Source organism: Phaenicophaeus curvirostris, chromosome 2, assembly GCF_032191515.1.
Source record: "Phaenicophaeus curvirostris isolate KB17595 chromosome 2, BPBGC_Pcur_1.0, whole genome shotgun sequence".
NCBI lineage: Eukaryota > Metazoa > Chordata > Aves > Cuculiformes > Cuculidae > Phaenicophaeus > Phaenicophaeus curvirostris.
Window position 1 is genome coordinate 79,225,121 of NC_091393.1, and position 27,529 is coordinate 79,252,649.

General features: G+C 42.0%; 1 protein-coding gene across 1 annotated transcript in view; it reads left to right on the forward strand.

Annotated features, from left to right (window-relative positions):
• The window catches only part of PLB1 (phospholipase B1), a 91,070-nt gene extending 65,838 nt beyond the window's left edge, over positions 1–25,232 (forward strand). The window contains exons 45-58 of the mRNA XM_069852615.1: positions 1,673–1,733; positions 2,427–2,485; positions 5,008–5,066; positions 6,223–6,266; positions 9,819–9,918; positions 11,329–11,380; positions 13,155–13,235; positions 14,305–14,370; positions 14,917–15,011; positions 16,183–16,264; positions 17,568–17,672; positions 18,971–19,066; positions 22,489–22,563; positions 23,046–25,232. Coding sequence (XP_069708716.1) covers positions 1,673–1,733; positions 2,427–2,485; positions 5,008–5,066; positions 6,223–6,266; positions 9,819–9,918; positions 11,329–11,380; positions 13,155–13,235; positions 14,305–14,370; positions 14,917–15,011; positions 16,183–16,264; positions 17,568–17,672; positions 18,971–19,066; positions 22,489–22,563; positions 23,046–23,267 — 1,197 coding nt within the window. The 3' untranslated portion in view covers positions 23,268–25,232. The remainder of the gene's footprint in view (positions 1–1,672; positions 1,734–2,426; positions 2,486–5,007; positions 5,067–6,222; positions 6,267–9,818; positions 9,919–11,328; positions 11,381–13,154; positions 13,236–14,304; positions 14,371–14,916; positions 15,012–16,182; positions 16,265–17,567; positions 17,673–18,970; positions 19,067–22,488; positions 22,564–23,045) is intronic.
• The last annotated feature ends 2,297 nt before the right edge of the window (positions 25,233–27,529 follow it).

A 27,529-nucleotide genomic window follows, 5' to 3' on the forward strand; every position in this document is an offset into this window, starting at 1 on the left:
AATTGGGATAGCAAGTTCCTTGCATTAGGGAGAAGGTAACTTATAACCCTGAGTCCCCAAATGATCTGAGGAAGGTTTGCATATTCTCTTCTTGAGCCACTGTACTTCAATGCACTCAGGTAAGCTTAACCTGTAGAGAGCATTCATCGCTATGTATTGAACAAGCAGCCAGATACAAAGGTGATAGGAAAACATTTTCAAAATGATTCACTTTCCACCACGACTGAGCAACGACCACATGGTAGGTTAAACAAACTGAAGGAACAAAAGATGCATAGGAGTTGAAGAAATCAGGCAGTTATTTGCTCTTGATAAATAGCTGCAGGTGTGCAGACTAAGTGTGGATGGAGATGGCAGTCAAAATTGGCTGGGCTAGTTTGGCTTACTGAGGGTTTATGAAAACCTGTGTGTGCCTTGAGGACTGCAAAGAGCAACAGCTGTTCTTTTTCAACAAGCCATAGTTTGCAATATTGCAATGGGAATTTTGTCTGTGAAGCTAGAGTAATACTTCTATTTGGTCATTCTTGCGCTGAATCTCAACAGCAATAGCTTTTGAAGTGATAGGATAAAGGAAAGAAACAGTAAAAAGAGTTAAGGAGCAGTTCACTCTCTGATCTAAAAATAAATTCAGCTGTCCTTTCTAACTTCTGCAACCAGCCTTTAGCTAGATGGCTGATAGTAGAGCCTATTAGACCACTTTTTACAAGAATAATTTGTCTTGATGTTTTGATACTAATCATGCTTTCTGAAGACCACTGGCCCACATAGTTTTTATCTGAGAGGTAGAATTGTGCAATTGTAGAATATTTGGGGTTGGAAGAGACCCCAGGACATACCTAGCCCAACCTCTTACTCCAACCAGGAACAGCTCTAAAATCAGCATAATCAAATATCTTTGCTCTTGCCGATACTGCTTACTACAACAATTCCATTTTTTCTCTCACTACCTTCTTAGCTAAAATTGCTGTTCACTACTAAAAAGCGTGAGTGCTGTCTCTGCTGATGAACCAAAATGTTCTGTGATGTGTGGTTGACTCAATTTCCTCAACTGGTGGGATAAACATAATAACTGTTACATCACCTACAAATGTATAGTAAAGTCCAAAAATGTAGATGCTGACAGCTCTTTTACTGAAACTTTTGAAGCTTCAAAATTTTTACAAATTTTATATTCAGTGAATGCAAGCACTTTTATAAGTTTCTAGGAAGAGAATACATTTCTAGAGAGGTATATTGGAAATAATAATAAAATAAGATTCTACATTAGTATGACTTTGCAGGGAATTTTATTGTTGATTTTTGGTTTGTTTGTTTTTACATCTGGAGTAGGACATGAAACATGGAGATCTCACCTTCTAGGTCAGGGAGAAAATCTTTAGTCTGCAGAGGACTGTAAAAAATAATCCTCCTTATGGAACATCTTCATAAAGAATTTTTCTAGATGAAGTTTTTTTCCTTTGGAAAAATTTTATTTGGCTAGAAAATTTCACCAAAAGTAATTAATATTTGGGCAGTACTACACAAAGAAGAAGAAAGGACTGTTGAGCTATGTAGGTACCAAACTGTGATCTGTGTCTTGACTTGGTTTTGCCTTTCACCATACTACTAACTATATATGAATTCCATATCTTCTTACCTCAAGGTGAAACAATTTTGTAACTTGCCATTTCAGAATTGGGGGAATGACCTGTCATGTTCTGAGCAGGCTCCATCCAGTCGTGTCCCAACGTCAGGTAAGAAAGTACTTGTAAGCTAAAATCACAAATAAGAGAGATTTCACATTTTGTTTTTAAAAACAGTAAGATCCTGAAATTGCACTTCCAAGATGGGAAGCAAAACAATAAAAGCTGATATATTTAGCAGCAAAGGAAGAAAGCTTGTCTTGCCATACCCAGTAAGTTCTGCATCACAGCACGTGTGTTTGCTGTGGATAAATGCGATCACATTTATCACATACATACATCATACACAGCAACACACCAAATTAAAATTGCTTAGGTAGATTAGTGGCTCAGGGAGTTTGACCTATGTGATGAGCCTGCTCTGCTAAGCAGCACAGTAGGAGTGCTGTGCGTAGTTGGAAGGCTTTAAGGGGAGATTGCTAATAAGAAATATTGATCTATGACCCAAACTTGAAAACCAATTAAGACCTTGAATGTATGCATCCCTACACATATCTAATATGTTTTCCTCTTTTTTTCCTCTTTTTATGGTCTGTATAGTTCTGTGTTAGTTCAGTATGCTGTTGCAAGCGAAGGCAAAAAGTTATGCCTTTTGCCTAGCTGGCATACAGAACCTGAGGCTCATTCTCCCTTAAAGTCTGTAAAAATACAATCAGGTCGGAACCAAAGACTTGCATTTTTATTCTGCTAATCAGTATTTTGTCTCAGTTGTCAATAATCCTGCTTTGTTTTTCTGTTTTTCAGTACATGAGCTACGACCTGCTGATATCAAAGTCATAGGAGCGCTGGGAGATTCCCTGACTGTGAGTATTGCTGTGTTCCCATGTTTAGAATGAGAGCAGCAATACCTAGATGTGGTCATGTCAGACATCATCAGATAGAAAGCAAATTGCTTTGGCTTGGCAAAGCAAAACTCATCTACCTGTGCCCCTTCACAAAGAACTAGCCTGAAGGAATATGAGTGACACAGGCAATTGTGTCATCCAGTAATGAATAATTCAGGCCAGAACAGAAATGGGGTAATATTCTCTATTGCACACAGTTTATTCAAGTGTTTTTGAAAAGGAAAATGTCTGCCTATGGGAATATTCTTTTCTGACATAGAAATAAGAGCAAGCAATTTGAGTTTTTCCTGCAGTGAGAGATCTTGATGAAAATTCTTATTGAAATAATTGATTGCAGAATGAAGTGCTTCTCATTTGAGATAATTCTGAAACTTCTGCATTTCAGAATTTTGCTTTCACATGTTGATTCCTGGTTTAGGCATTTTCCAGTTAAAACTCTGATGTATTTCATGTACAAAGAAATGCAAACTGAAGAGAAAAGAGTAGGCATGGGAAAGAAAGGCCCCAGAAAAAAATAGCAGGGAATACTGCAGATCTGCAGCAAAGTTTTCTGAGGAAAAGTTCCAGAATTTCACAGCACTACAGAATTGTTCTGGCATGGAATGAAAGCAAATGTTTGTGTCAACAGTTCCCATGAATTTTAACTCCTGAGCTAAACCAGCGTTCATTCTAGCAGCGTCAGCTCCTGTAGAGTTCAGAGGGAGTTGAAGGGACTGAAATGCTTAAATGGTCAGACTTTTCTACAGGCAGGAGTGCATGTCTTCACCTCCTCATTAACTCTGAAAGTGATTTGTCTTGGCCTGAGGTAATCCTGGCTTTCCCCACTCCCCATCACTGACCTTTTCTTAGTAGACTTGAGTAATTACCCTGCAAGTCTTCCTCCTACCCGTTGGCATGACTCTTAAAATCAATTGCTTGATTTCATCCCCTGCATCTAGTGCTAGACATACGCACTAGCACACATCTCTTCCTCTTTAAATGTTAATTCTTTAGTAGATTAAACGTCTCGGAGAGTCCTAGTCATAAGGAACAGACTCTGAAGCTCAAAGCCCTTGTCTCAAGAGCTGAGCAAGGCAGCTTTTCATCCTGCCATTATTCATGCAGTCCCTATTAGTTGCCACCACCACAGCTAGGTGTGACTGGGCTTTTTATTGCTCGGAGTGGGGGTATAGAAAAACTAACAGATTATTTCCCACGTGTGTTTACGCATACACACCCCTCCTGCACAGGAAATACAATACAGTCAGCAGCACTGGACATTTTTGTACTGCCTAACTATCACTGGCATAGAGGGACTGCAGCAGCAAAGATCTGCCCTGGTCCACTAAGGCATTGATTTTCCTCCTAGTATTTCCCATGAGAGCCCTGAATGCAGTGTTTATGGCTGAATTGAGACCATGGCTTTTTGAAGAATACAAAATTAAGAGAAACCACTAAGAAACTATAAAGCTGCTGAAGAACCCATTTTCATGACTGCTGTCATGAATGTGAGTCAGGGTGCTGGCCTTGCTCGAGGTCTGTTCCAGTTCTGTGAGCCACTCGAATTCATCAAAAATTTCTTTGTTCTGATGACCTTATTTATTTAGTTATTGTAGAAGATATTAAAGTTTATGCTGTAGGAAGGCTGTTCTCAGTATAGATGCAGTTGGAGGTTAATGAAACATTGAGCAATTTAGTCCTGTCCCTGGCTAGAATGCGTCTGCCTGTCTTCTTAGCATCAATGCCCAGTGAAAGCAATAGATATGCCAGCATGCTTATCTATATTGGCAAAAAAAATCCTGCATACACCTCATCAAGTTAGACTAGCAGACTGGGTGCAGCAGAGGAAAAGTGGATTTTACATGAAAGATTTTTTTTCTTGGCAAATTAAAAAGCATCTCCCCTACTGATTTATTTACAGCTAAAATTGGCTGGGAGATTTTCATCAATATGGCTAAGAGCTGGGATGTCATGTTTGCCCCACTCCTTTCCCTCAGATTATTAAATCTGTCTCAAAATCAGCTTTCTTCAGGAAATGCCAGAATGGAGCATTTCCTATCAGAAAAATCGAAACAAATACAAACCTATTGTTGTTAATCTGGGTCCATTGCTTTTAATTTGGATCCCAGTGCGTTGCTAAAACAATATTAGAGCAGTAGTTCTCAAGTCCTTGACCTTACCAGTCTCATGCCTTCTGGCTGGACAACATCTCATTTGATTATCCATGGTCTACTATCTATATGAGCTGCTTTTGTACGTGAGGAGAAGTGCCATGAATTTGAAGCACAGAATATGCAGCTCTGCCCACGGGCCAGTGTGTGGTGGTGAATAAGGACAAGGACCATTTATGCTGAAGCTGGGATATTGTAAAAGCTTGACTGGATGCAGAGTAAAGTTACCAAAATGATTGGGCATTTTAAAATCACGATGTCTGTCTTACCTAAACTTGTAGCACTTTTGCCTTCTGGTACCTTATAAATTATTCTTTCCACCGTTTTCAGACTGCAGTAGGAGCCAATGCGAGTGACCAAATAACAGAGTGGAGAGGACTATCCTGGAGGTGAAAATGCTTGATTTTCTTTCCCTATTTTTGTTCACAGAAACAGTTGTAACTGTGGGTCTCCTGGTTGTGTAGTTACATACTCAAGTATGTAAATGCAGGGGTCAGATGCCCAGAGCAAGTATTGCTTGATAAGGATTGGTGGAGTCGGGACTGGAACAGAAAGGCAGTGGTTCTTATGGAGGGCTTGTGTTTGGTTTTTTAGTGGGGAGGGATTGTTGCTTTTTTTTTTTAATCAGACTTGGTTGCTACGAGCACGGTCCTGTGTTTCTGACAATACTGGATTATTAATATGAATTAATTCCTTTAGCTTCTTGCTAGTGTCTCTGGAGTCTGTTCAAAATATTACTGTTGCTGTGATTATCTAATGTGGTGGCTACTGCTAGACAGTCTGAGTGAGTGTGGATTGGCATGAACATGGTGAGAGCACTGCACGCATATTCAATGAAGATGTTCCAAACATCTTTGCTATTGCAAAGTGGACAAGGCAGCACATGTCAGATTTGGTGTGAATATCAATATCCATGCTGGAGTGGAAGGAAACTACTTGCTTCACAGGGAAGGAAGTCTGGATGATAAGTGTGTGTGCATGTATACATTCTTTTCTTCATCCTTTCTTCTTCCCTTGTACGTATTTGCAGGCATAGATATCTTAATGAGGGGCTGCTAGAAGTAGTATAAGAATACATTGGGTATGCACAGACACAAGTTTTGAATGGGAGAGGCAGAGGTTTTTTTCATCGTCAACGTTGCAGAATCCCAGATAGTAGGTTAATGAGCATTTAATGCAATCTCTCTTCTATGCATAACTTCACAAAAAGGTAGTTTCAGCAAGGTCATATGGAGCAACTTTGATGAGGAAATATGCTTTTCTACGATGGGCAGCGTCTGGCATGCCTATAGTAAGAATCAGTTCTCAGGGTGCTGTATTTCCAGTCTGGAGGCATAACTTCTATCTTAGCTGAAGATCTGCTTGATTTAACGTGAAATCTCCTTTTGGTGCTCTTCCTGAACTCTTGTGGTTTATCTCCTTAGTCATGTTTGAGATTGATTTTTTTTTTTTTCTTCCTGGGCTGCTACAGCAACATATGGTGATAATAAGACAGACGGGTGCAGGATTAACCCTACTTGGTGATTTTGTTCTTTCCCTTTGTAGTATTGGAGGTGATGAGACCCTGGAGATCCAGACTACTTTACCCAGTGAGTATCCTGGAAAATCAATGTGAGAAAAGAGAAAGGCGAGTATTACTCTTAAAGAAGTCTAAGTGGATGCTAGGAAATATCTGAAAATGGTCATGTTTTCCTTGCGACCAGTGAGGGATGCCTATCTGTTGTGGATACGAGCAGTTCTAGTGAGTCACAGCTGAAACTCAGACTGACCTGACTAGCTTTAAAGTTGATTCAGCCCCTCCACATCACAGGATCTGCACATGGCTGTATTGTCGATTTGACAGAAATGATTAGGATTAAATGTGCTGAAGGTGACAGAAGTTCATGGCAGACCTGATCTTCCCTTATTTCATTTTGTGCTTTCCAGTGACTGACTGTAATAGTTGTGGGCAAACGGAGGATTATGAAAGAATTTTGAGCCAACAAGGGAAGGTGCCCTCCTGTACCTGCTGTTTGTGAACAGAGAAGGCATTGTGGGAAATGTGACAGTTGGAGAACGCCTGGGGCAAATCAATCATGAGATGGTAGAATTCTCAGTTCTAGGTGTGGTGAGGAGGAGGGTCAGCAGAACAGCCACCTTAAACTTCCAGAGGGCAGACTTTGGACTGTTCAGGAGGCTGGTTGATGAAGTCCCATGGGAGGCAGTCCTTAAGGGCAAGGGAGCCCAAGAGGGCTGGATGCACTTCTAGAAGGAAATACTGGCAGTGCAGGAGCTTGCTGTCCCCATGTGCCGGAAAACAAGCTGGCAGGGAAAAAAAAAAACAAACTTGAGCAGAGAGATCTAGGTGGACATCAAAAAGAAGAGGAATGTCTATGAGCTTTGGAAGAAGGGACAGGCTTGGGTGGACTACAGGGAGAAAGTGAGATCATGCGGAGGAGGAATCAGGAGAGCTAAAGCCCAACTAGAGCTCAGACTGGCCAATTCCGTGAAAGATAATAAATATTTCTACAAATACATCAATAGTAAAAGGAGGACCAGGGAGAATATTCAGTCTTTATTGGATGCAATGGGAACAACTGTGACAAAGGATGAGGTCAAGGCTGAGGTACTTAATGCTTTCTTTGCCTCAGTCTTTAATAGTAAGGACAGTTGCTCCCTGTGTGTAAATCCCAAGGAGCTAGATGGGCAGAACAAAGGCCCCACCATCTAAGAGGAGGTGGTTAGAGACTCACTTGGCCAGTTAGACACTCATAAGTCTATGGGGCTGGATGGGATCCACCTGAGGGTATTGAGGGAGCTGGCGGACGTGCTTGCCAAAACGCTTTCCATCATCTTCCAACAGTCCTGGAAGACTGGGGAATTTCCGCTGGACTGGAGGCTGGATGATGTTGTGCCCATCTACAAGAAGGGTCACAGGGAGGATCCAGGGAACTACAGGCCTGTCAGTCTGACCTCAGTGCCAGGGAAAGTCATGGAACAGTTGATCTTGAGTGCTATCGTGAAGCACATGCAAGAGAACCGGGTGATCAGGCCCAGTCAACATGGGTTCATGAAAGGCAGGTCTTGCCAAACTAACCTGATCGCCTTCTATGACAAAGTGACTCAACTACTGGACAAGGGAAAGGCTGTGGATGTGGTCTTCTTGGACTTGAGTAAGCCTTTGACACAGCATTCTGCTTCGGAAACTGTCAGCCTCTGGCCTGGACAGGCACACACTCTCTTGAGTGGAAAACTGGTTGGATGGCCGGGCCCAGAGAGTGGTGGGAAACGGTGTGAAATCCAGCTGGAGGCCAGTGACAAGTGGGATTCCCCAGGGCTCAGTGCTGGGTCCAGCCCTGTTCAATGTCTTTATCAATGACCTGGATGATGGCATTGAGGGCACCCTTAGCAAGTTTGCGGACGACACTAAGATGGGTGGAAGTGTTGATCTGCTGGAGGGTAGGGAGACTCTGCAAAGGGATCTGAACAGGCTGGGCCACTGGGCTGAGTCCAATGACATGAGGTTTAACAAGGCCAAATGCTGGGTCCTGCACCTGGGGCACAACAACTCTGTGCAGTGCTACAGACTAGAAGAGTGGCTAGCAAGCTGCCTGGAGGAGAGGGACTCGGGGGTGTTGGTTGACAGTCACTGAACATGAGCCAGCAGTGTGCCCAGGTGGCCAAGAAGGCCAAGGGCATCTTGGCTTGTATCAGAAACGGCGTGACCAGCAGGATCAGGGAGGTGATTCTACCCCTCTACTCGGCACTGGTGAGACCGCTTCTTGAATCCTGTGTTCAGTTCTGGGCCCCTCACCACAAGAAGGATGTTGAGGCTCTGGAGCGAGTCCAGAGAAGAGCAACGAAGCTGGTGAAGGGACTGGAGAACAAGTCTTACGAGGAGCGGCTGAGCAAAGTGGGGTTGTTTAGCCTGGAGAAGAGGAGGCTGAGGGGAGACCTCATTGCTCTCTACAACAGCCTGAAAGGAGGTTGTAGAGAGGAGGGTGCTGGCCATTACTCCCAAATGTCAGGGGACGGGACAAGAGGGAATGGCCTCAAGCTCCACCAGGGGAGGTTCAGAGTAGATATCAAGAAAATTTTTTCACAGAAGGGTCCTTGGGCACTGGAACAGGCTACCCAGGGAGGTGGTTGAGTCACCATCCCTGGAGGTATTAAAAAGATGGGTGGATGAGGTGCTCAGGGACATTGTTTAATGGCAGATAGGAATTGCTGGACTTGATGATCCAAGAGGTCTTTTCCAACCTGGTGATTCTATGACCCTATGATTCTATGAATTAGTGGTCCATCTAGAGAGAGTTGTTGACAAAGTTATGGATCCTTCTGATGATTTCAAGAAGCTACTTTGCACTGAAAAAAAGATCTGAAATTACTATAAATTTTTTGTCCTAGTGTTCTCTGTAATTAATCCCTGTAGTTACCATAGAAACCATTAAGTGGTCAGTGTGACCATAAATTGGAGGAGAATTGGTTCACATTGGTTTGGCTATTTGTATGTGATCCACGCTGTGGAGCAATTTGACAGTACCTGTCATTGCTGGTAAAAGATTCTGATATGCTTTACTCTGCATCGCACACTGCTGTGTTTAAAGAAAAATAGAAGGCATCTTTCATTTATGCTTTACAAATGAGACTCTGTAAAGAGGTTTCAGACAGCACTACAGACACAGTAGCAATAACAATTTTCAGACATCATGCCTCCCTGCCAAGGGGTTTGGTGAAATCTAGAAATGCGAATAAAATTCACTTGTCTACAACAAATATTATTGTATCAATATATAGCAGGAGGAGTGGGAGGTAGAGGGCTGTATTCTGAGCACCTACTCCTGGTACATGAAGGAAAGTGTTCATGATTACTCTGGCATTCCAATGCAACACTGGTGAGCTATCTGGAACTAGTGTATGTCCTGAATGGGCTGCCAGACTCTGGCTTCTTGAAGTCACAGAGAGATTTAGTTGCAGTGCTGAAGCTTGGACACTAACTGAAGTCTCCAGGGCAGGTGTGTCTATAGCTTCTATAAGGTCACAGTGAATGAGGAGAAACCTCATGTCTGTATTCTTATCACCCAATTGGCTTGCAGTTCTGCAAGAGGCAATACTGTCAGTTGTACTGTAGAAGATAAAATAAGTGTTTTTTTCTTTTTAAGATATCTTGAAAAAATTCAACCCAAACCTCTTTGGCTTCTCCACTGGCAGCTCTAAGGAAACAGCTGGATTCAATGCTGCAGAGGGAGGCGCCACAGCACGGTAAGCACAGTCACAGCAGAGAAATGGCAAAGGCGTGAGAACTCATGGACTGCCTTTTTGTCTTTGAACTGCATGATAAGGTTGAGTTAGTACTGATGACCTACTTGTACTGAGCACATTCCTATGGTCTGATGTTTCCTAATTACTTATCTGTTTAACTTCAGTGTTTAACTTCAGTATTTAAATTCAGTATTTGGGGGATTTCTTTGTATCTTTTTCTGAATTAGAGACAAAGAGAAATCCCCTTTCTCCATTTAAGCTTTACCAAGAGTTCCCAAGCTAATATCTTAGTTATGCTTCCAATTCTACCAGTATGTTTTTCTGCCCAGCCTTTGGTATGCAGATTCCTAATCCACCATGAGGCCATATCTGAAATGAGAAATATTTAATGACCATCTCTCCTTTATTCCTTGATTTCTGGACAGTGCACCTCAAACTAACAAATAGAAGCCCACTGCTACCCTAATAACATTAAAAACTATCTGTGTTTGCAGTGCAAATTAAAAAAAAAAGAATGAGCACCCGGCAATTAATTCCTTTCTCCTCCTGAAGAAAAGCTCTACTAGTCTGTTAAGAACCAAAATGTGTAAGAGTTTATTGCTCACATTGTGCTTGCTCTATGGATGCTCATGGGATTTGTTTCCAAGACTTTGTGACACTTTCAGTAGTCATTAAATTTGCTGCAAGAGTTTCAGGATAGGTAGCAAAGCCTGTGTAGCTACTAAATATTTGTGGATGCCCTGACCAAAGACTTGGGGCAATCGATGTGTTTCTGAAAGTGCAAATAACGTAGCCACTTTCCTGTAGCTGCTAGAGAGAAGAGACAGGCCTTATTAGCTTAAGCACAGTCTCATGCTGGTATATCAGGAGCTCAAGTTTCCAGCTGGTATCTCAGCATGGTTTGTGTTTCATTTCACAGACATTGCATCCTGCCCAGAGCTGGACTGGGATTCTCTAGGCTGGCAGTTCCACAACATAAGCAATATCTTGCAGCCATAAGACAAGCAGTAGGAATTCAAGGCCAGATTGGGAAGGCTGGTTAGGTGCCCAGCTTCTGTGTAAGCACCAAGCCACTAGTTTTCAGATGGATTTATGCAACTAAATGTCTCTGTGCACTAGTGATTTTCTCCAAACAAAATGCAATTAAGCACACTCTGAGACAGGAAGAATTCATCCCAGTTGCCTGCCATTTGGCAGCCATCCTAGCTGATGCCTTTTCAGATCAGACTATTCACTTGGGCAACTGCTGCTGATCTTGATCCTTCTATGTTTGTTCATCCTTTTGAGGCATCACTTTCCTTATACTGATGTCTGTTGATCTTAAGATTACCTGAAATGAGGAGTGGGAGAGTAAGAAGATGATGTGCTTTCAGAGCATGCATCTAAAATGCTTCTGTCCTCTCTCTACAGCAATATGTCAGCCCAAGCACATGAACTGGTGAGGCTAATGAGAAACAGCTCGGTAAGTGGAACTTGGGCCACCCCTCAATGCTCTTGTAGTCTCTGAGCCATGGCTTTAATTGGTGGGATGCTTGGGTAGTGAAGAGTGCTTTACTGATGGAAAACAAGTCGGTGTCTTTGTCACTCGTGTGCTTTCCAGGATGAATGTGCCAGATATTAGCCTTTAGGAGATGACAATTTACTTGTACAAGTCCATGCAGGTAAGGTGAAAACACACAAGGTAGGGACTAATGTAGGGTGCAGTGCAGCAAGAAGTTGTAAGAATGGTAGTGGGGAAGAGGAGGGAACTGAAGGCTCTGGAGAGATCACAGGACCGCTTAGAACAGCAGCAGCATTAAAAGCAGGAGTCATAAAGGCTGATTATAAAAACACTGGAGCAGGCACCTGGTGACCAGCATGAATCAGACTATTTACTCTTAGGTCAGGAAAATGGCAATACTGGGAAGGAGGGAAAACTGAAGCCTTTCCAGGAGACCAGACTCTCTGAAACTCAGGTTCTGAATAAGGCAATTGATTAATCAGTGGCCAGAATCCTCAGGGCTGGGTGAATCCCTGTCACACCACAAGCTATTAAGGAATTAGTAGGGGATATGGTGTTGCAGACCAGTCTGCTGTACAAGCTCCACTGAGGGCTACAGAGGGCACCAAAAGAGCAACTTGTTTTGAATCCAGTGGCTGCTGCTGCAGTTTGCGGGGGTGTGGGTGGATATCTGGGAGAAAACCAAGTCTGCCCTTCTCCAAGCTTTGGCTGAATTTGAGCAGATGACTGTCTGGGTGTGAGCTGTTGGTTCAGGGAGAGAACCCTGCAAGGGAATGGGAGTGTCTGGTGCTCCTTGGCTCAGGCTGAATGGGAGAGAAAGGTACTGAATAAGCAGGATTTGTCAAAGCATGTGTCTCTCTGTGCCAGCACTCTTGATGGATGCTGCATGCTAACCCTACTGTCAGTTACTCTGCTTTACCAGTTATTTGGCAGACTGAAGGGAGTTGGCATGGCTCTTCTGTAAAATAGCACAAGGCTCTAGAGCTTTGTTTTATTCACTGCTTTTTGTGCACCTTTAAAAAGCTGAGGGGTAAAGCCCCTGCCACACTGACTCTTCATGAAAAGCTTTCCAAGGAAAGTGCTTGTTAAGGAGGAGAATGCAGACCTGTGGGTGATTCCCAAGCCTTTCCTCTATTTGTGGGATCCTTTTGCAGATGTTTGTTATGTAAATGCACCACACTAAAAATAGCTGCCTTTTATTCCTTTCTTTGCACTGAACATTACAAAATGTTTTGGTGAGATCCAGCTCTCAGCAGCGTCTATTGTTAGTTTTCAGTGACGTGGATATTGCAGCTGCCCTTACATGAGCTCAGTGAAGTTACCAGCCTCCTGGCCTCTTCTATTTTAGTCCAGCTGTCTGTTCCCTGAGGCACCCGTCGCCCCTCCTGGCCACAGGGTAATACTTGCCCAGCTGGCAGGGATCCCCAGCAGCTCCTATTCCGCATGAGTCACTCCAGCACCCACTCCCACACCACTTAGTCCCCACACTGCCTGCAGTGTTCAGCCATGGCTGGGCAAATCTCTCCTGTCCATCCTTGTTCTGAAGCTAACATTCATTTAGTCATGCTTGCTGCCACAGGCACATTTCCATACTCGGCTACGACCTACGGTCTTAACTCAGCATAACCTCCTCTTCTGCCATACTGCCTGTGCCCTGTTTAGCCCTGTTTGTGAATGTTACCTCTGCCTGCCTAAGCAATAGATGCTGCAATCTGTTTATTTTATGTGCCACTAGAAAATTAACTTCAAGGAAGATTGGAAGCTGATCACTGTCTTCGTCGGAGGCAACGACCTATGCCAGTACTGCTTGGACAAGGTTTGTATCTCTGAATTAGACATGCTTGTCCAGGCACTTGGCAAGTGACCAGCCCTGGAAATCTAACATTTCTCTCTCTCTCAGTGAGCCAAAGTTCCTCTTTGTTTAAAAAATGCTTAGAAGTCCTGTTCCTTTCATCCATATTGAATCAGAAACAAGTGCACAGCTTTTTAATATTGGGGCACTGCAGCTCTGGAGTGACGCATTATTTAAGAACCAGCAGCCTGCCTCATATTGAACAAAGCACCAAGGATAAACTGAAAAACTCTCTCTGCTTAAATGGACAAAGTAGTCAAGTTAGCGTGTTGTTATGGGGACAGGAATGAAGTTTTATTCTGGAAAGCATCTCCACACAATAGTTACCAAGGGTGCCTAATTCTTGCTTCAGAATTACACTAAAAGAAACTACATGCTTATGGTAAAAAAGTGTCTTTTATCTAGCTATCATTGCTCGCCCACCCTGAAAAGGTTCCTGTGGCACAGACTGGCTGTTTGAACCCCATCTCATTGAAATAACCATGGACTGTTCTCTCAGTTTGGTTCATTTTCCTTTAGAGGCTTCTGCCTGGAGGCTTTGCCCCCATAGCACCCCTGTATAACTACAGTCACATGGTCATTTTACCTGTGGGTTTTGTGGTGCCCAACTGCCTCCATATCAATTTCCCAGACTGTCAGTTAAAAAAAAAAAAAAAATTATCACTCCATTCGTAAGGCAAACTAGTCTGGTCTGGGTCCCATGAAAGAAAACAAGAAATCCAAAGATGAGACTTATGTAGTCATTCATCAGGGAAACAATAATATTCCTCGGGATTTTCTGCAGAGATTAAGGGTATGTATTGGTGACACAGAAACACAAGCACTATATAACCTGTGTGCATGTGGCAATAAACCTCTTGATGTGAAAATACATCTACCAACAAAGGCAAAACGATATATTGAGTCAGTATATCTTCTCATGGACTGTCTTACAACTAAAGAATCAGTGAACTCCTTTGTTAGGGTGGAATAGTTAAACTTCTTGGTTCCTGAAAGAAGGCTGATCCAATTTTTATTTATTTTAATTACACAGGAAGCCTATTCAGTGCAAAAGTATGTAAAGCACCTTCAGAACACTCTGGATATATTCTATGAAGAGGTAAGCTTTGAAGATACCCTAGCAAGCTACATTCCTAGCAAGTACACTGTTGTTTTTCTTGCCTCTGATAGACTGTCTGTGATTCTGTTTGTGATACAAGGTCACAATATAGCTAGAGTCAGACTGTTCCTCAGCACTGCATTTTAACTACTGTATTAGATAATACTCTGAGAAAGCAGGCTGCAGTTTCAGCAAAATTGTGTTTCACAGTGTTTTTGCTGTGGACCAAACATAGGAAAACCCTACTGCCAATTTTGATGACTAAACCAACTGTACAGAGTTTCATTTACCCTACAGAAAATGGAAACGCCCGAGGGAGTGAAGCAGCTTTTCAGCTAGCTTTTTGCTAGCTGCCAGAAATTTTTTGGCTCATGTCCACTGTACATCTCCTTCCCTCTCCCTTTATACATCATCTTTGCACATGCCATTTGTTGCAGTCAGTGTAGTTTGCACTGCCTCCTTGACCTATGTATGGTACTCCTTTCTCACTTTGTAGTGCTATCATGTTCTGTGATTTGGTATGTCTGGTTATTATAATCCCTGCAGCTCCCAAGAGTCTTTGTCAACATGGTGGAGATACTAGAGATTTCTGGACTACGTCAGATTGCAGCAAGCTCTTTGGAATGTGCTTTAGCAGCAAAGTAAGTGAGCAAAGCAGGTCTTTGCCTTTAAAGTGCTTTTTTTTTTCCCTTGATCAATCTAAATTGTTTCTGCATTAGGACATCCACACCAGGCTTTCCAAACTACTTTTGTTGCTGCCTTTGCCTGATGCACTACTTCCCATCAACTTTCTATTAGTTCTTCCACTACTTGAGCTAGCAGGCATGCGTCTGTAGGTAGCAGAGTCATCACTTTTCTTCTTAGCTCTGAGGCAGCACGTCACCATATAATTATACTACTGAACTTCAAAGCCTTTTTTACCCAGTCATTCCCTGCTCAGCAGCACAGGCTGATGTCCCTGAAACCTTTCCTTGTATTCAGTACTTGCATTATCTGTGGTGCAGGCTGGGCTGCCTACAGCAGGGCGCACAACAACTGCTTTTCACACCTAATGGAGGAGACCAAAATCCTAGCTCAAAGACTGAGGGACTCGTTTTAGAAAGCAGCAGTGCCTTTACAGGAGTCAGCATGGACATGAAAAGGCTCTTTAGTCTAGCAGAGAAAGGCATAACAAAGACCAGTGGTTGGAAGCTGATGCTTAATGAATTCAAATGAAGTTAGGCACAGATTTTTAATAGTAGAGGCTATTAACCATTGGAACACACTAGAAGTGAGAATAAAGAATTGACTGCCTTGCTTGATGTCTTCATATTCATTCCAAGCACATTTTTAGAGGACACATTTCAGTGAAGCACAAGTTATTACCTCTGGATATGGGGGTAACAGAATAAAACACAATGGTCTAAGGAGTCAGACTACATTAACTATTTGTCCTTTCTACCTTTAAACCCCCAGATCCTTAAAGTCTGCTGCAAGCCTGTATGTAGGCTGTTGGGTTTTGGTTTTTTTTTCATTCTAACACATGTGACTTCCTGCTAACATGTGGCATACTAAACACTTGTGTTTGACTCAAGTTGTAGATCCTGCAGACTCAAGTTGTAGATCCACCACAGTTGTTCACTATGAAAACTAATTCAGTAGCAATTCCTTTTTTCTGAACTATCTGTCCATTTCTAAGCCAACAAGGTGGCTTTCCTTTGGCATTTGAGCTTTGAGCACCTATCCTGAGCTGCTTCGAGCAGACAAACGTTGCTGAAGAATTGCATAGATTACTCCAGGATGGCTTTCATTCTAGTATTTCTTTCATTGAAGGGATGTTTGCCCATGTTTCTTAAACCCTGAAGAAAATTCTTCTGAACTACAAGAAATTAAGAGAGTTAACAGAGATTTTCAGGTAATACCTTGATTCTGTATCTGGTCATTTTCATTTGTGTCTCTTTCTATATTGGCTCCCTTCCTCTCATGCTTATCCTCAGCAGGACAGAGAAGGATGACTGGAAAAGAGCTTGGCTAACGTCTAACTCAACCCATACCCAGATAACAAGTCAGCAGCAGTACAAGTCTTTCCATGATGCATAATGTTATGACTTTAGTTCTGAGCTGAAGGCAGTTTGAGAAGGTTTCTGTGTCCAGTTGCTGTTCTGACAGCCAAAAAGGAGTTACCACTGATGGCTTTTTTTGTTGATATGTGCTTGTCTGTTAAGAATCCAGTGAATAGTTCACACGAATTAACATATCACTGCAAATTACCTTGCATCAGCTGTTTTGTGGTAACTCTCAGCAGAGAAAATGAAGTAAACCAACCTGATTGCTATGGGCTGAGAGCATGCATGCAGATAGCTTATCATGGGTCAGCTTGCTATCTGAGAGTAACTTTTCATAGCCTTGGGCGTAAGATGCACTCAAATTTAACAAAGCCTATAAATAGCTATTGGAGCAGAAGGTTTTTCCATCATTATTCCTATAAATACAGGAACCACTGTATCAGTATATTCTCTAGTCCTCCTTCCTGGCTCAATTAATATTGTCTGATGAATCTGATTGTGCTCAAAAAAAATATATTTTGGAAAATACTTGTATAAACTGTCAAGAGGCTGTTTGCCTTAACTAAGGAAATGGGGTTAAGAATGTTTTGAGATATGATCAGGAGCATTAGAATTTATACCCATAAGCTGGCAAGTAACAATGAGATGGTTTTATTATCTGTATGAATGTCTATTGCCATCATTTTCCGAAGTGAAAGATGATTTTTTTTCAGTCTTAAGTTTTATTTTACTCTAAGCACACCTTTCTGAAAAGCCAAGTATGCTTCAGTCTCAGGCTGGCCTTCTGGACTCATTTGTCTAAAAATTTTGGCCTTATGCCTTTTTTAAAATTCTCTGTGAAGTCTAATCTTGTTACGATTGTGCAGCACTGATTTCTGTAAGTAAGGTATGAAGTATTTTTTTTTTTAATTAAGCAAATTGACATTTCAAATTATCCTAGCTTCTGTGCATTTTGCTCACAAGAATCTCTTTATGAGTCAAATTATTTTCTTAGCCATTCTCTGGGCTGCTTTAAACTATTCAGCTGGATTTATAATAATTTGTGACTTCCTATATTGAAGGCAGTATAATATGCATGTTTTTGATTGCTGGCAAATGTTAGATGGGCATTTTAAGTAACTTTTCTGCTTCCAACTATGCAACTCCACACAGGCTGAAACATTACAGCTTCTCAACAGTGGTCGGTATGAGAAGCGTGAGGACTTTGCAGTTGTCATGCAGCCATTTTTTCGAAACACCTTGTTGCCCCTGGATAGTGTGAGTCCTGTTTTTCTTTCCCATTATGCAAGGGCCAGTATCTTGATTTTCCTAAGTCAGTAAGATCCATGCCACAGGGACTGCGTTTTCTTCTCTTTGCACAGTCTAGCAGCACAAGGTGGAACCTGCAATAAGAGTGACAGACAGGAAAACTGTGCTGCCTGTGAATCAATATGTCTTTAGAGAACATTTGCAGTGTGCACACATTAAAGCTAAGAATCCTCTGGCTTCCTCTAAACTGCAGGTTGCTTCCCCTGATGGGATCTTGGTTGGCATTCACCACAATTTTCTTCTGATCTAGGTTATGGAATGTGTCTGGGCTTCCTTCACACAGAAACCAGCACTTGCATGCCTGGCTCATCCCAGCCTGGAAATGGGAAGCCTTTGAAGCCAAACACTGATTTGCCTTCTTTTCTCCAGGCTTTGCGTAATATATGCTATGTAGTTAGGGAAATGAATATTCAGAATTAACCATTAAAAACCACGCAGTTTTACGTAATACTGATCCTTCTGTCACATCATCCCCATTTGGTTCTGGCAGCCTTCAAGTCTAAAGAATGGTCACCATAGAGGTAGTGAGAAGGCAAATTCTCCCTAAGGCAAACTTCTGCCACAGCTGGCTAAGCCCACAATTTTTAACATGGCCTGAAAGTCAGTACAAATTTCAACACCTGAAAGGTTATAGGTCTGAGTTATAAAAGCTTAATGAGCAAGAAAAAGCAGTTTTCTATCAGTTCTGTACAAGGGGGAGCATGGGTTGAATTCCCATAGAGTCACTGAAACTAATGGGGGGCTGAAATCACATCTATGATGTCTTGGCTTGCAGCCACCTCCTTCTGTAATTTTTGGGGAAATATAGCCTTTGAATAGTGCTAGAAGGTGGGGGGGGAAAGATATACATATATCTATATACACACACGGAAATTATAGCTTTTGAATAGTGTTTAGGAGGTATCTGCTAGACTTGATAACTCTAAGGTCACAGTTGCACAGTCTCAACTGTGAAATTTTCCATGTTGTGTCCATGTGAGAGTTGTGACTGCTGGTTTGATGATAAATTTAGTTTTGGTATAAAAATTGCTGTATGAAGTTGAGCAGGCTGCATTACACAGAACGTATCAAGATGCAGTAATTATCCCACAGCTAGAAGTACCTAAGTTTATTTGCAGTGTCAAAACATGAGCGTATTGCCTTTAGGAATATACTGAAATTGTGAAATACAGTGCACTATTCGATATAATATGTCAGATCTCAAAGGTTGAAACATGCTGAAAAACACATTTTTGCTTTTATTGCAGAATGGCAAGCCAGATCTGAGTTTCTTTGCTGCAGACTGCTTTCATTTCAGTGCAAGAGGCTATGCTGAGATGGCCGTGGCTCTCTGGAATAATATGGTAAGAAGTTATGACCTAGGTCCCTATGTGTTTCTGGTAACAGTCCCAACAAAAGATCACGAGAAAGGTGTCTGAAACAAAACAGTAAACAAGAAATAAAGTTGGTATCTGAGCAAGACAGGGTTGGCTCAACTCTGAAGCTCAGTCTGCATTGCTTAAGAACAAAATCCAAAGCAATCATATTATGTCAAACAGTATAAGTCTTTGCTTATTCAAAATGAGAAGTTCTGAGAGTTTTAATGTAAATAAAATTTCCCTTCTGATTTGGTAAATAACTTGCATTAAAGCAAAAAGCAACATAGTTAAACATTCAGTCCTATAGGCTTCCTGAAAAGACTATTGAATAAGTGTGCTTTTCTTCAGTGAATGCTGTTGGATTTATTAGGAAAACACACATGTGATTGAATTCTTGCTGCCATTAATAGTGTGGACGTTTTGTACCACCCACTCTAGTTAATATCTGAGACAATTCCAGCAGAGGCACTGAAACTAATGGGGGGCTGAAGTCAAACCTATGATGCCTTTGCTTGCAGTCACATTCCTCATGTCATTTTGGAGGAATTGATAACTTCTGGATAATGCTGGAAGAGTGTGTAAAAGGCACGTGCTAGACATGATAAATCTAAGGTCACAGTTGCTTTCAGAACCATGAGGTTTCCCATGCTGGAAGGAAGACTGGAGTTATCATGCCACAGTGATATTTTCTCCTCTTGTCTCACAAACACCAGGAGAGATCCTGTATCCTGGTTTACAGAAGAAACGGGCATAAATAGAGGGGAATTTCTTTTCAGTTCAAGTAAAAAATCAAGCAAGATAAGAAACTTACAAGATACGGCAGAATGAACTTGAGTATAAGGACTGGGAAATGCAGGGCACAAATCTGTGCAATTTCCCACTGTAGCACATGAGCTGTAGGCTCAGGGTTATAGAAAGAGGTAGACATGCACATGCTCTGAGTAATTGATTTGTATATGCACAACTAATCTGCCTGTTTTCTGTCAGGCTTCTCTGTCTGGGACTCCAGATGACAGCAGTCTGGTAGATTTCCTTGTGCGGTAGCTTGAACACTGGTGATGGTGGCCCAGAAACCCCAGGCAAATGTAGAAAATATTCAAATTGAGCATGGATGCAGGTTTGAAGAACAAAAAGAGACAGTACCTGGACATATGGTAGCCTTAATCTGTGTTTCTGTTGCCACATGGTGAATCACCATCAGTCCTTTTTCTATGCCACTGGAGTTTTATTCTGTCCAGACTGTCACTCACTTCCTACGCATGTTAAGAATATTGACACAGAGCTTTCTACTAGGGTGGTAGGGATCAGGTTCTTATTGATGCGAAGCACAACTACTCCCTGCTGTAGAGACCCATCAGTCTATGTCAACTGAAGATTTTACTGCTTGTTATTTAAGTCATCCCTGCTTTTTACTTGCAGTCCATGTATGGCGAGGCTGTGCATTCTTACTGTAAAGCTCTATTGTTTCCCTGTTCTTGGAAAAGCTAAGCAGGCTGTAGGCTTATGGGCAAATTACATGGATTCTTGTCAGTACTCATAAAGGGCCAGGCTGTGCCTGGCCACTGCTTGGGTAGGCGGGGATGGGCATGGCTTCAAGAGCTTCTCCCCAACTGTGATGTTCTTTGCCTTTTTTTGCTTCATGCAAAGCAAAACATGTTCCTGGTCTCTGAAGTCAGAGGACTCTGTAGTCTGAAGAGGCTCCGAACCACCTCATCAGTCCCCTGTCCCAGGAGAGGAGCTCAAGAGCAGTGTGTTTAGACTGTGTTCTGTTTCCATGTTTGCCACATGCTCTAGAGGAGTTATGTGGTTCTTCCAGATGTTATTCTGTACCCTCATGGACATGGGGATACTATCATCTTTAAGACTCAGAGGCTGTGGCCCTTGAGGAGCAGATTGCACAGAGATGAAGCAAGCATGGCTGGCTACAGAATTTTGCACCTTATCATCCTTTGTCTGGGCTCCGTGCCAGACTCCTTACTAAGTGCCCTGGCAGAGGGAGTGTTATAGTTATCTACAAATAACCAGTCATAGGGCAGACAGAATGCTATAGTATATAAGCCACACATCTTGAAAATAATCACATCAAAATTTGAGCTGTTCCCTCCAAACACCAAATTCAGTCTTCACAGCATTAGCTGGCGGGGAGACCAAGTGATTAGAACTCTCAGATGAACCCAGCAGGACCCTATGACAATCGGCAAAACTTGGCATTCTGTTTTACTTCTCATCTTTCCACTTGCATGATTTCTTCCCTTCCCTAGTCACGTGCATCTCATCTCTCTCTTTTCATTTTTCAGTCTCTACTTCCTTTTTATTTTTTTTCTTAACTCAATTAGCGAGAGAAAGTATTCCCAGTATTTCCATATGGGAATCTTATGAACAGAATTCATTTTCTTCATGTTGTATTGGGTGTGTTGTGGTATTGTTTCTCTCCAGCATACAGCTGACACTTTAATCTCTTGAGGACAGTAAATGCCCACACAGACAATAGCAGAATCAACAGCACTCCTCTGCACTCAATTCCCATAAGCACTGGATGACAACTCTGCAGTTGTCTATCGGCCAGTCCTAAAGTCATTACTTCAGGCATGTCCATACACAGTCGTAAACACTTCAGTTAACATGACTGAGCAAGCCTCAACTCGTTAACTTAACTATGGTAACCGATGGTATGTGCACTTCTAGCCAACACAAATTCTATGCCATTAGCCGAGACATATTTTGTTTTGAGTTTGAAATGGACTCAGGTTGAGCCTATGGTCAGATACTGCAATTTAGCTGACAACTGATAATATGAAAGGCTCTATTTAACTCACTTCTTGCAATTTTGTGTGAGTAGTCTCAGCTAAAACTCCCAGGGAATTTCTTGTCTGAGTGAAGACTGCAAAGGTTGATACCATATCATCCTGTCTCTGTAACAGTGATGTGTATCTACGTCATTTCGAAAGTCATTTCCATCACTGTGACACCTAAGCATTTTTATTTCAGTAACATGCTAAGTAACATGACTAACATCTCATGTGTTTTTTTCCTTTGTGGTTTACACTGTTATTTGAGATGTGTACGTGGGAGGACTGGGAGTATAGTGAATGACTTTCTTTTTAGCAGAATATTTAAAGTATGTGGTATTCAGAATTATTTTCTCCTCCATTCAGTGCAAAAGGAGGAAAGACTTCTCCTGTTCCTTGCTTCCTCAGGGAATTTTTCTGCAAACAGTACATCAGATTCTCAATGTCTTCAGTTTATGAGTGTTAAAATATTTGGAAATCTTGCTGTGATGCACCTTCTACTGCACTTCTGCATTTTGCAAGCACCAAAATGTTGGATAAAATTTGTAACCACCCAAGTCATGAGAGTCTGAGGAGGAAAAACATTATTATGTTCACTACCACTTTTCTCTTCTTCAGCTGGAGCCAGTTGGTGAAAAGCAGACTTACAACAACTTTACCCGTGACAGATCAAAACTGAAATGTCCAAGCTCAGTAAGTAAAGGTCAAGATGTCCACACTCTCCATTAACCACTTTTATTGTTATTCTTTCTTATTGTTGCTAAAGTTCTTTTAAAAGAGTATCTTTGTGAAGGCTTTAAATAGATGAAATATGCTACTGCTTTGTTACACACAGGAAAATCTACTTTAGTTTTAATGCGAAAAAATTATCCTCACTGCAGAGGAAAGCCTCTCATTTAAGCCAGATTTAATGAGTCTACATATTTCCATTTGGCTGTCTGCAGCAAATGAATTTGGAAATGATGCCATCACTCTTGATTCTGAGCTGGCTATTTTTTTGTTCTGATAACTTTCAGGCACTAGGGCAGGAAAGAATTTGGGCTAAGACAGAAAGCAGAAACAGGTGATAGTCTGTGTAAAGATCCTTCCTCTCTGGGAAGGAGCAATGGCAGTTTGTCTGAATGCTGCCTGTTGAGTGGTCTGCGGTTGGTAAAACCTTTGCTCTCCCTTTATAGGAGAAACCCTTTCTTTCCACACTGAGGAACAGTGGATTCAGAAATTCAGATCTCATCTTGGAGAAAACCGAACCTTCAGTCCCCTACTGGGCTGTTATTGTGGCTGCAGTAGCCGGAGTCCTAGCAGGTTCTTTATTCATCTGGTTTGTGTCAGGAGGAAGAGCCAAGAGACGCCAGCGTAAGACTGACACAGAAAGGAACATGAATATGGTATCTTTGTAAAAACAAGTAGAACAAACATCTTTCTTTGCTGAGGCTGCTCTCTGGTGTGATGCAGAGAGCAGCAGAATAAAAAAGACCTGTTGGACATGAATGAAGCTTCTTGGTTAGCCAGGGATTTGGTGGGGAGGGGGGGCAATAATCTTGGTCAGAAATATGCTGCAGAGCTAGCTTCTGCAAATCAGTCAAGTGGAGGGTGAAGTTTAAAGTGTTAAAGCTTTTCCTTCTGGAATACAATTCCCTGCTTCCTGAATGTCACTGAGGATGTCAATAGCCTGCATGAAGAAACAAATCTTGTTTGTGCCTCTTGACATTTTAATTGTGCATCCACCCCTTTTCCTTGTAAAACTCTACACATGAAATGTTAGATGTAAGTCCATGGTTGCAACCTGGTACTCCTCAACAGCAAGGTAAGTGAGATAAAAAAGAAAAACTACAATTTCCCGTTAGATTCCAGCAAGACCATTGAGGCGCTAAGGTTGTTCTACATGGGCAAGTGCAATGCCATTGAAACATTTTCAAGGCAACTTCTGAGCAATTCAGAACATCCATGTGGCATCCCTGATGTGGTGCTGGGCAGCGAAGCTAGAATAACTGCACCCTCTCCACTGCCTTGGACTTCAGAGTCTGTCTGTCTGCGACTGGACATGAAGCTGAGTCACGCACGTCAGTACTCCTCTAAAGCTAAACAGCCCAGGGACCATCCTGTATCTTCCTGCCCACTGCTGTGCAGCAGCTGGTTCCAGAATGAGTCTTCCTGCAAAGAAGGAATTTCCTCACTACCACGTGGATTAGGGGGTCTAAACAAAAATGGAGTATCTAAATAACAGCATAGTCTGGCTTAACCCTTCTCATAGGACTTGTGTTACATTCAGTTCTCCCAGACTGAGGTCTCCATGGCTATTCTCCATGGAAAAATTTGTAAAGTGTTTTACAAAATTCCGCTCAGGAGTTCAGAGAAGATCATTCCTAGAAACTAGACATTACTTCTTTTATACTTGTGAGTCAATTCATACAATCTACTAGTACAGAAGATAATTCACAGGTTCCCTGTGATGTTGTTTTCTAATAATTTTATTATTTCCCATGTCATTACTTTAAATTTAGTTTTTGTTGAAGCCAAGGTGTTGTTTATAGGGGTATGGGTTTTTTTGTATGGTATGTACTATGTTTCCATTTCAGAAATGCAAGTGAGCAGAAAATTAAAAATGTTGCAGAGAAGAAAGTGTTCTGGGGTTCCTAAATCTACTCATTATGCATACACAAGCCATTCAGACTCCTTTTCCATTTCACTCCTGTCATTGTCCTTGCTAAGGCAAAAAGAGGTGGGTAAAACACAAACTGTATAGTCAGGTTTCAGGGGCTCTAGTTCCAGTCACCCTCCTTTGCTCTGTGCTCAAAGGCTGGGCTAGTACTGGTAGGACGTTTATTTGCCTAAATCTTACCTGTAGATGTGTCTCTGAGTTTGACTGGGAGCTCCACATGCAGCCCCAAATGGGGATATATTTGGAATGCAAACAGAAGCACTTGCGTCTTGCTTCAGTGCACAGCAAGCATCAGCTCAGCCCATCTCTGCTGCTCTTCCTGTCCCTGTCTTCGCTGTAGGTTGTTAATTATCTACCTGATATCCCAGCTGCTGGCACTTATTTAGCTCAGTAAATAGAAGCAAACACAGCCTCAAAGCTGCAATGCAAGAGACAAGATTTATGGTGTTCCTGACCATTCTATGGCATCTTTACTTCAGACACAGTGTAAAATACAAACCTCACAAGTGAGGGACCCGAACAAATATCCCACTGAACTATAAAGGCTACAATCTCCTTTCACCCCTAAATGTTGTTTTCATGAATCTTCTTTCCTCCTGGCAGCTTGGATTGCCCCTCCTCATGCAGCTTTTGGGTTGGGAAGGACTAAAAAGATGTAGTTCTTTCCAAAATCTTTCATCAGTACTAGATATTTCAAAGGAAATTCAAAACAAAAATCCTGCTGATTTGCCTTTCCAAATCATGTGTGCATGCAGGAGTGAAGTGAGGGTGCTAGAACATGAGTTAGAGCTACAAATTACTGCACAGTTCTCACATTGAGTTTGCCCTGGGTACAAGTACATCTTGGGTTTCGTGGTGGTTTCATGGCTAGAGTAACTAGATATCCCCTTTCCTCAATTAGAAAGCTAAATTTTGTTCTGAGCTTCTGAGAGTCAAAATATAGTAGCTGCAGCCAGTTGGGAAGTAAGGGGAAAGATGGCTCTTAGCTCCTCCAGCATCCTGAGGGAAGCTGGAACATAAATAATTCTTGTGCAGGAGCCAGGGTGACTCCACTCTGGACAGCAGATCCCCAGTTCGCTGCAGCATTCAGCTCTGTAAGGAATGCCACCATCACTGGCGCTTTTGGGAACTGAGAAGCAATTGAGCTTAAATTGTATTGGCTCTGTGCTGCTTCTGCAACAGAAGACTTTTCCCCTAGTTTCTGTAGCTGTGCTGTAGCTGTACTGCGCTACTAAAGTAGAAGCACAGAAGACCTTGAGCAGGAACTGGCGGGCTTCTTATTTAGTCTATGGAAATATCTTCTGGCGTCTTCCTTGTGTAGACTGAAGTATGTGATGAACTGCACTGACATTTAAAAAAACATCAAGAATCATGCAGTTCGCAGCTGCTCCACAAGTAAAATTAGTTCCTTGACGATATTACTGCTGAGCATTCCCTCTGTGCTCATTAAGCGGAGGTAACATTCGGCTGGAGTGAACGACAAATTATTAGCTCTGGATCTTAGTCTGACTGCATTGTGTCACATTAAATGAGAAAGTAATCCATGCATCCTGTCTGTCAGTTTTCCATTCCTTCCCTTTTTTTTAATAATGCGCTCTTTGTTTCAAGTGCCCTTATGGCATTTTCCATGAGGGGACCAGATTGCCTTCTGATGCACAAAAGAAGAGAGGCTTAGGGGGAGCTTCAAGTCTGTATAGAACAATGAAATGGATGCCATCTTATCTCATGATTTTGCTGTGGCCAATGGTGGTCTCAGCCACCACTGTCAAACACCTCTTCTGTGTAAAGTGATTTCCTAATGTCCTGAGAAAACAGGCTTTATGAATTCTTCCTCTGGAGAAGAGCTACAACTCAGCTCGCATGAGCAGTCACTGTCTGAATGACCTCTGTGGGTACTGGCCTTGCTGCCCAGCTCAAGTTGTTGTGAGCGGTGTTGGAATTGAGTGTTGACACTGTTGCCTGGTCTTTGGAAGCAATCTGTTCTTCAAACAAGGAAGTGACAGAGCCTAACAAGTGTTGGCAAATTGTTTGTCTGTAACTTCAGCAGCAGTGGAGTTGGAAATCTGGCTTTCTTTGTTGCTGCTGTTGCTCTTGTCATGGTACAGTGACTGTATTTTGCTTTGTAAGGCCAAATGGCACAAAAGAGTTTAATTTAGGGTCATTTTGCCCCAAAGCCCCATTTAGGTGCTCAGTGAACTTGGGGAAGAGAGCAAAAATTCAGAAAGACATCTGCACAGGCAAATTTTGTGTGGCTTTGGAGACTGCTGAACGTTTCCTCCCACTAGTTTCTAGATGGTGAGAAAGAGACATACTGATGACAAATTGTGTCATTGTAACAGCTGGTCAATATGTCATAGATTGGGACATCAGGGCAAGAACTGTGTTATTTTGAGGGGTAATTAGCTAAAACATTGAGGTGAAATGACCCCCACCCCTCAGAGAGAGGGATGGAAAAGCCCTACTTTTTAACAACTCTGTGTTTTTGTGATTTGTGTTCCCTGAGGTATTTAAAGAATTTGTTGTTGAAGGACCACATGTTTTCAATGCTTGTTCTTTTTTACTCTTTTCTTTTTTTTTAGAAGGAAGGTATCTGGGATTTGGAGAAAAGCAAGACAAAAGTCTATGCATAAAGTACAGTGCAAATTACTTAAATTAGAAACCATTTTTATGGGTATCAGAGCTCTCTGAGCATCACAGGGAAGGAAGTTCCTGAGAACTATTTGTTGGAACTATTTCTGTCCTAAGTACAGAGTTTGCTTATCCTGGGACCTAAGAAGTACTTCTAGCACCAGGGGCCTGTGTCAAGAAAACGGAGTGGTGGAAGAGGGGAAAGTGGCTGGCACATTTTATCACATGCTGAGTATCTTCCATTTAACTGTCAGCAGCTGTCCTTGCCACTCCTTTGTTTTTGTGGACACCAGATGTTACGTTGTCTTTCACCTATTAAATTCCTTTCTGAGTTCAGTAGATTTTGTGCATTTTGAAACCCAATGCTATCAA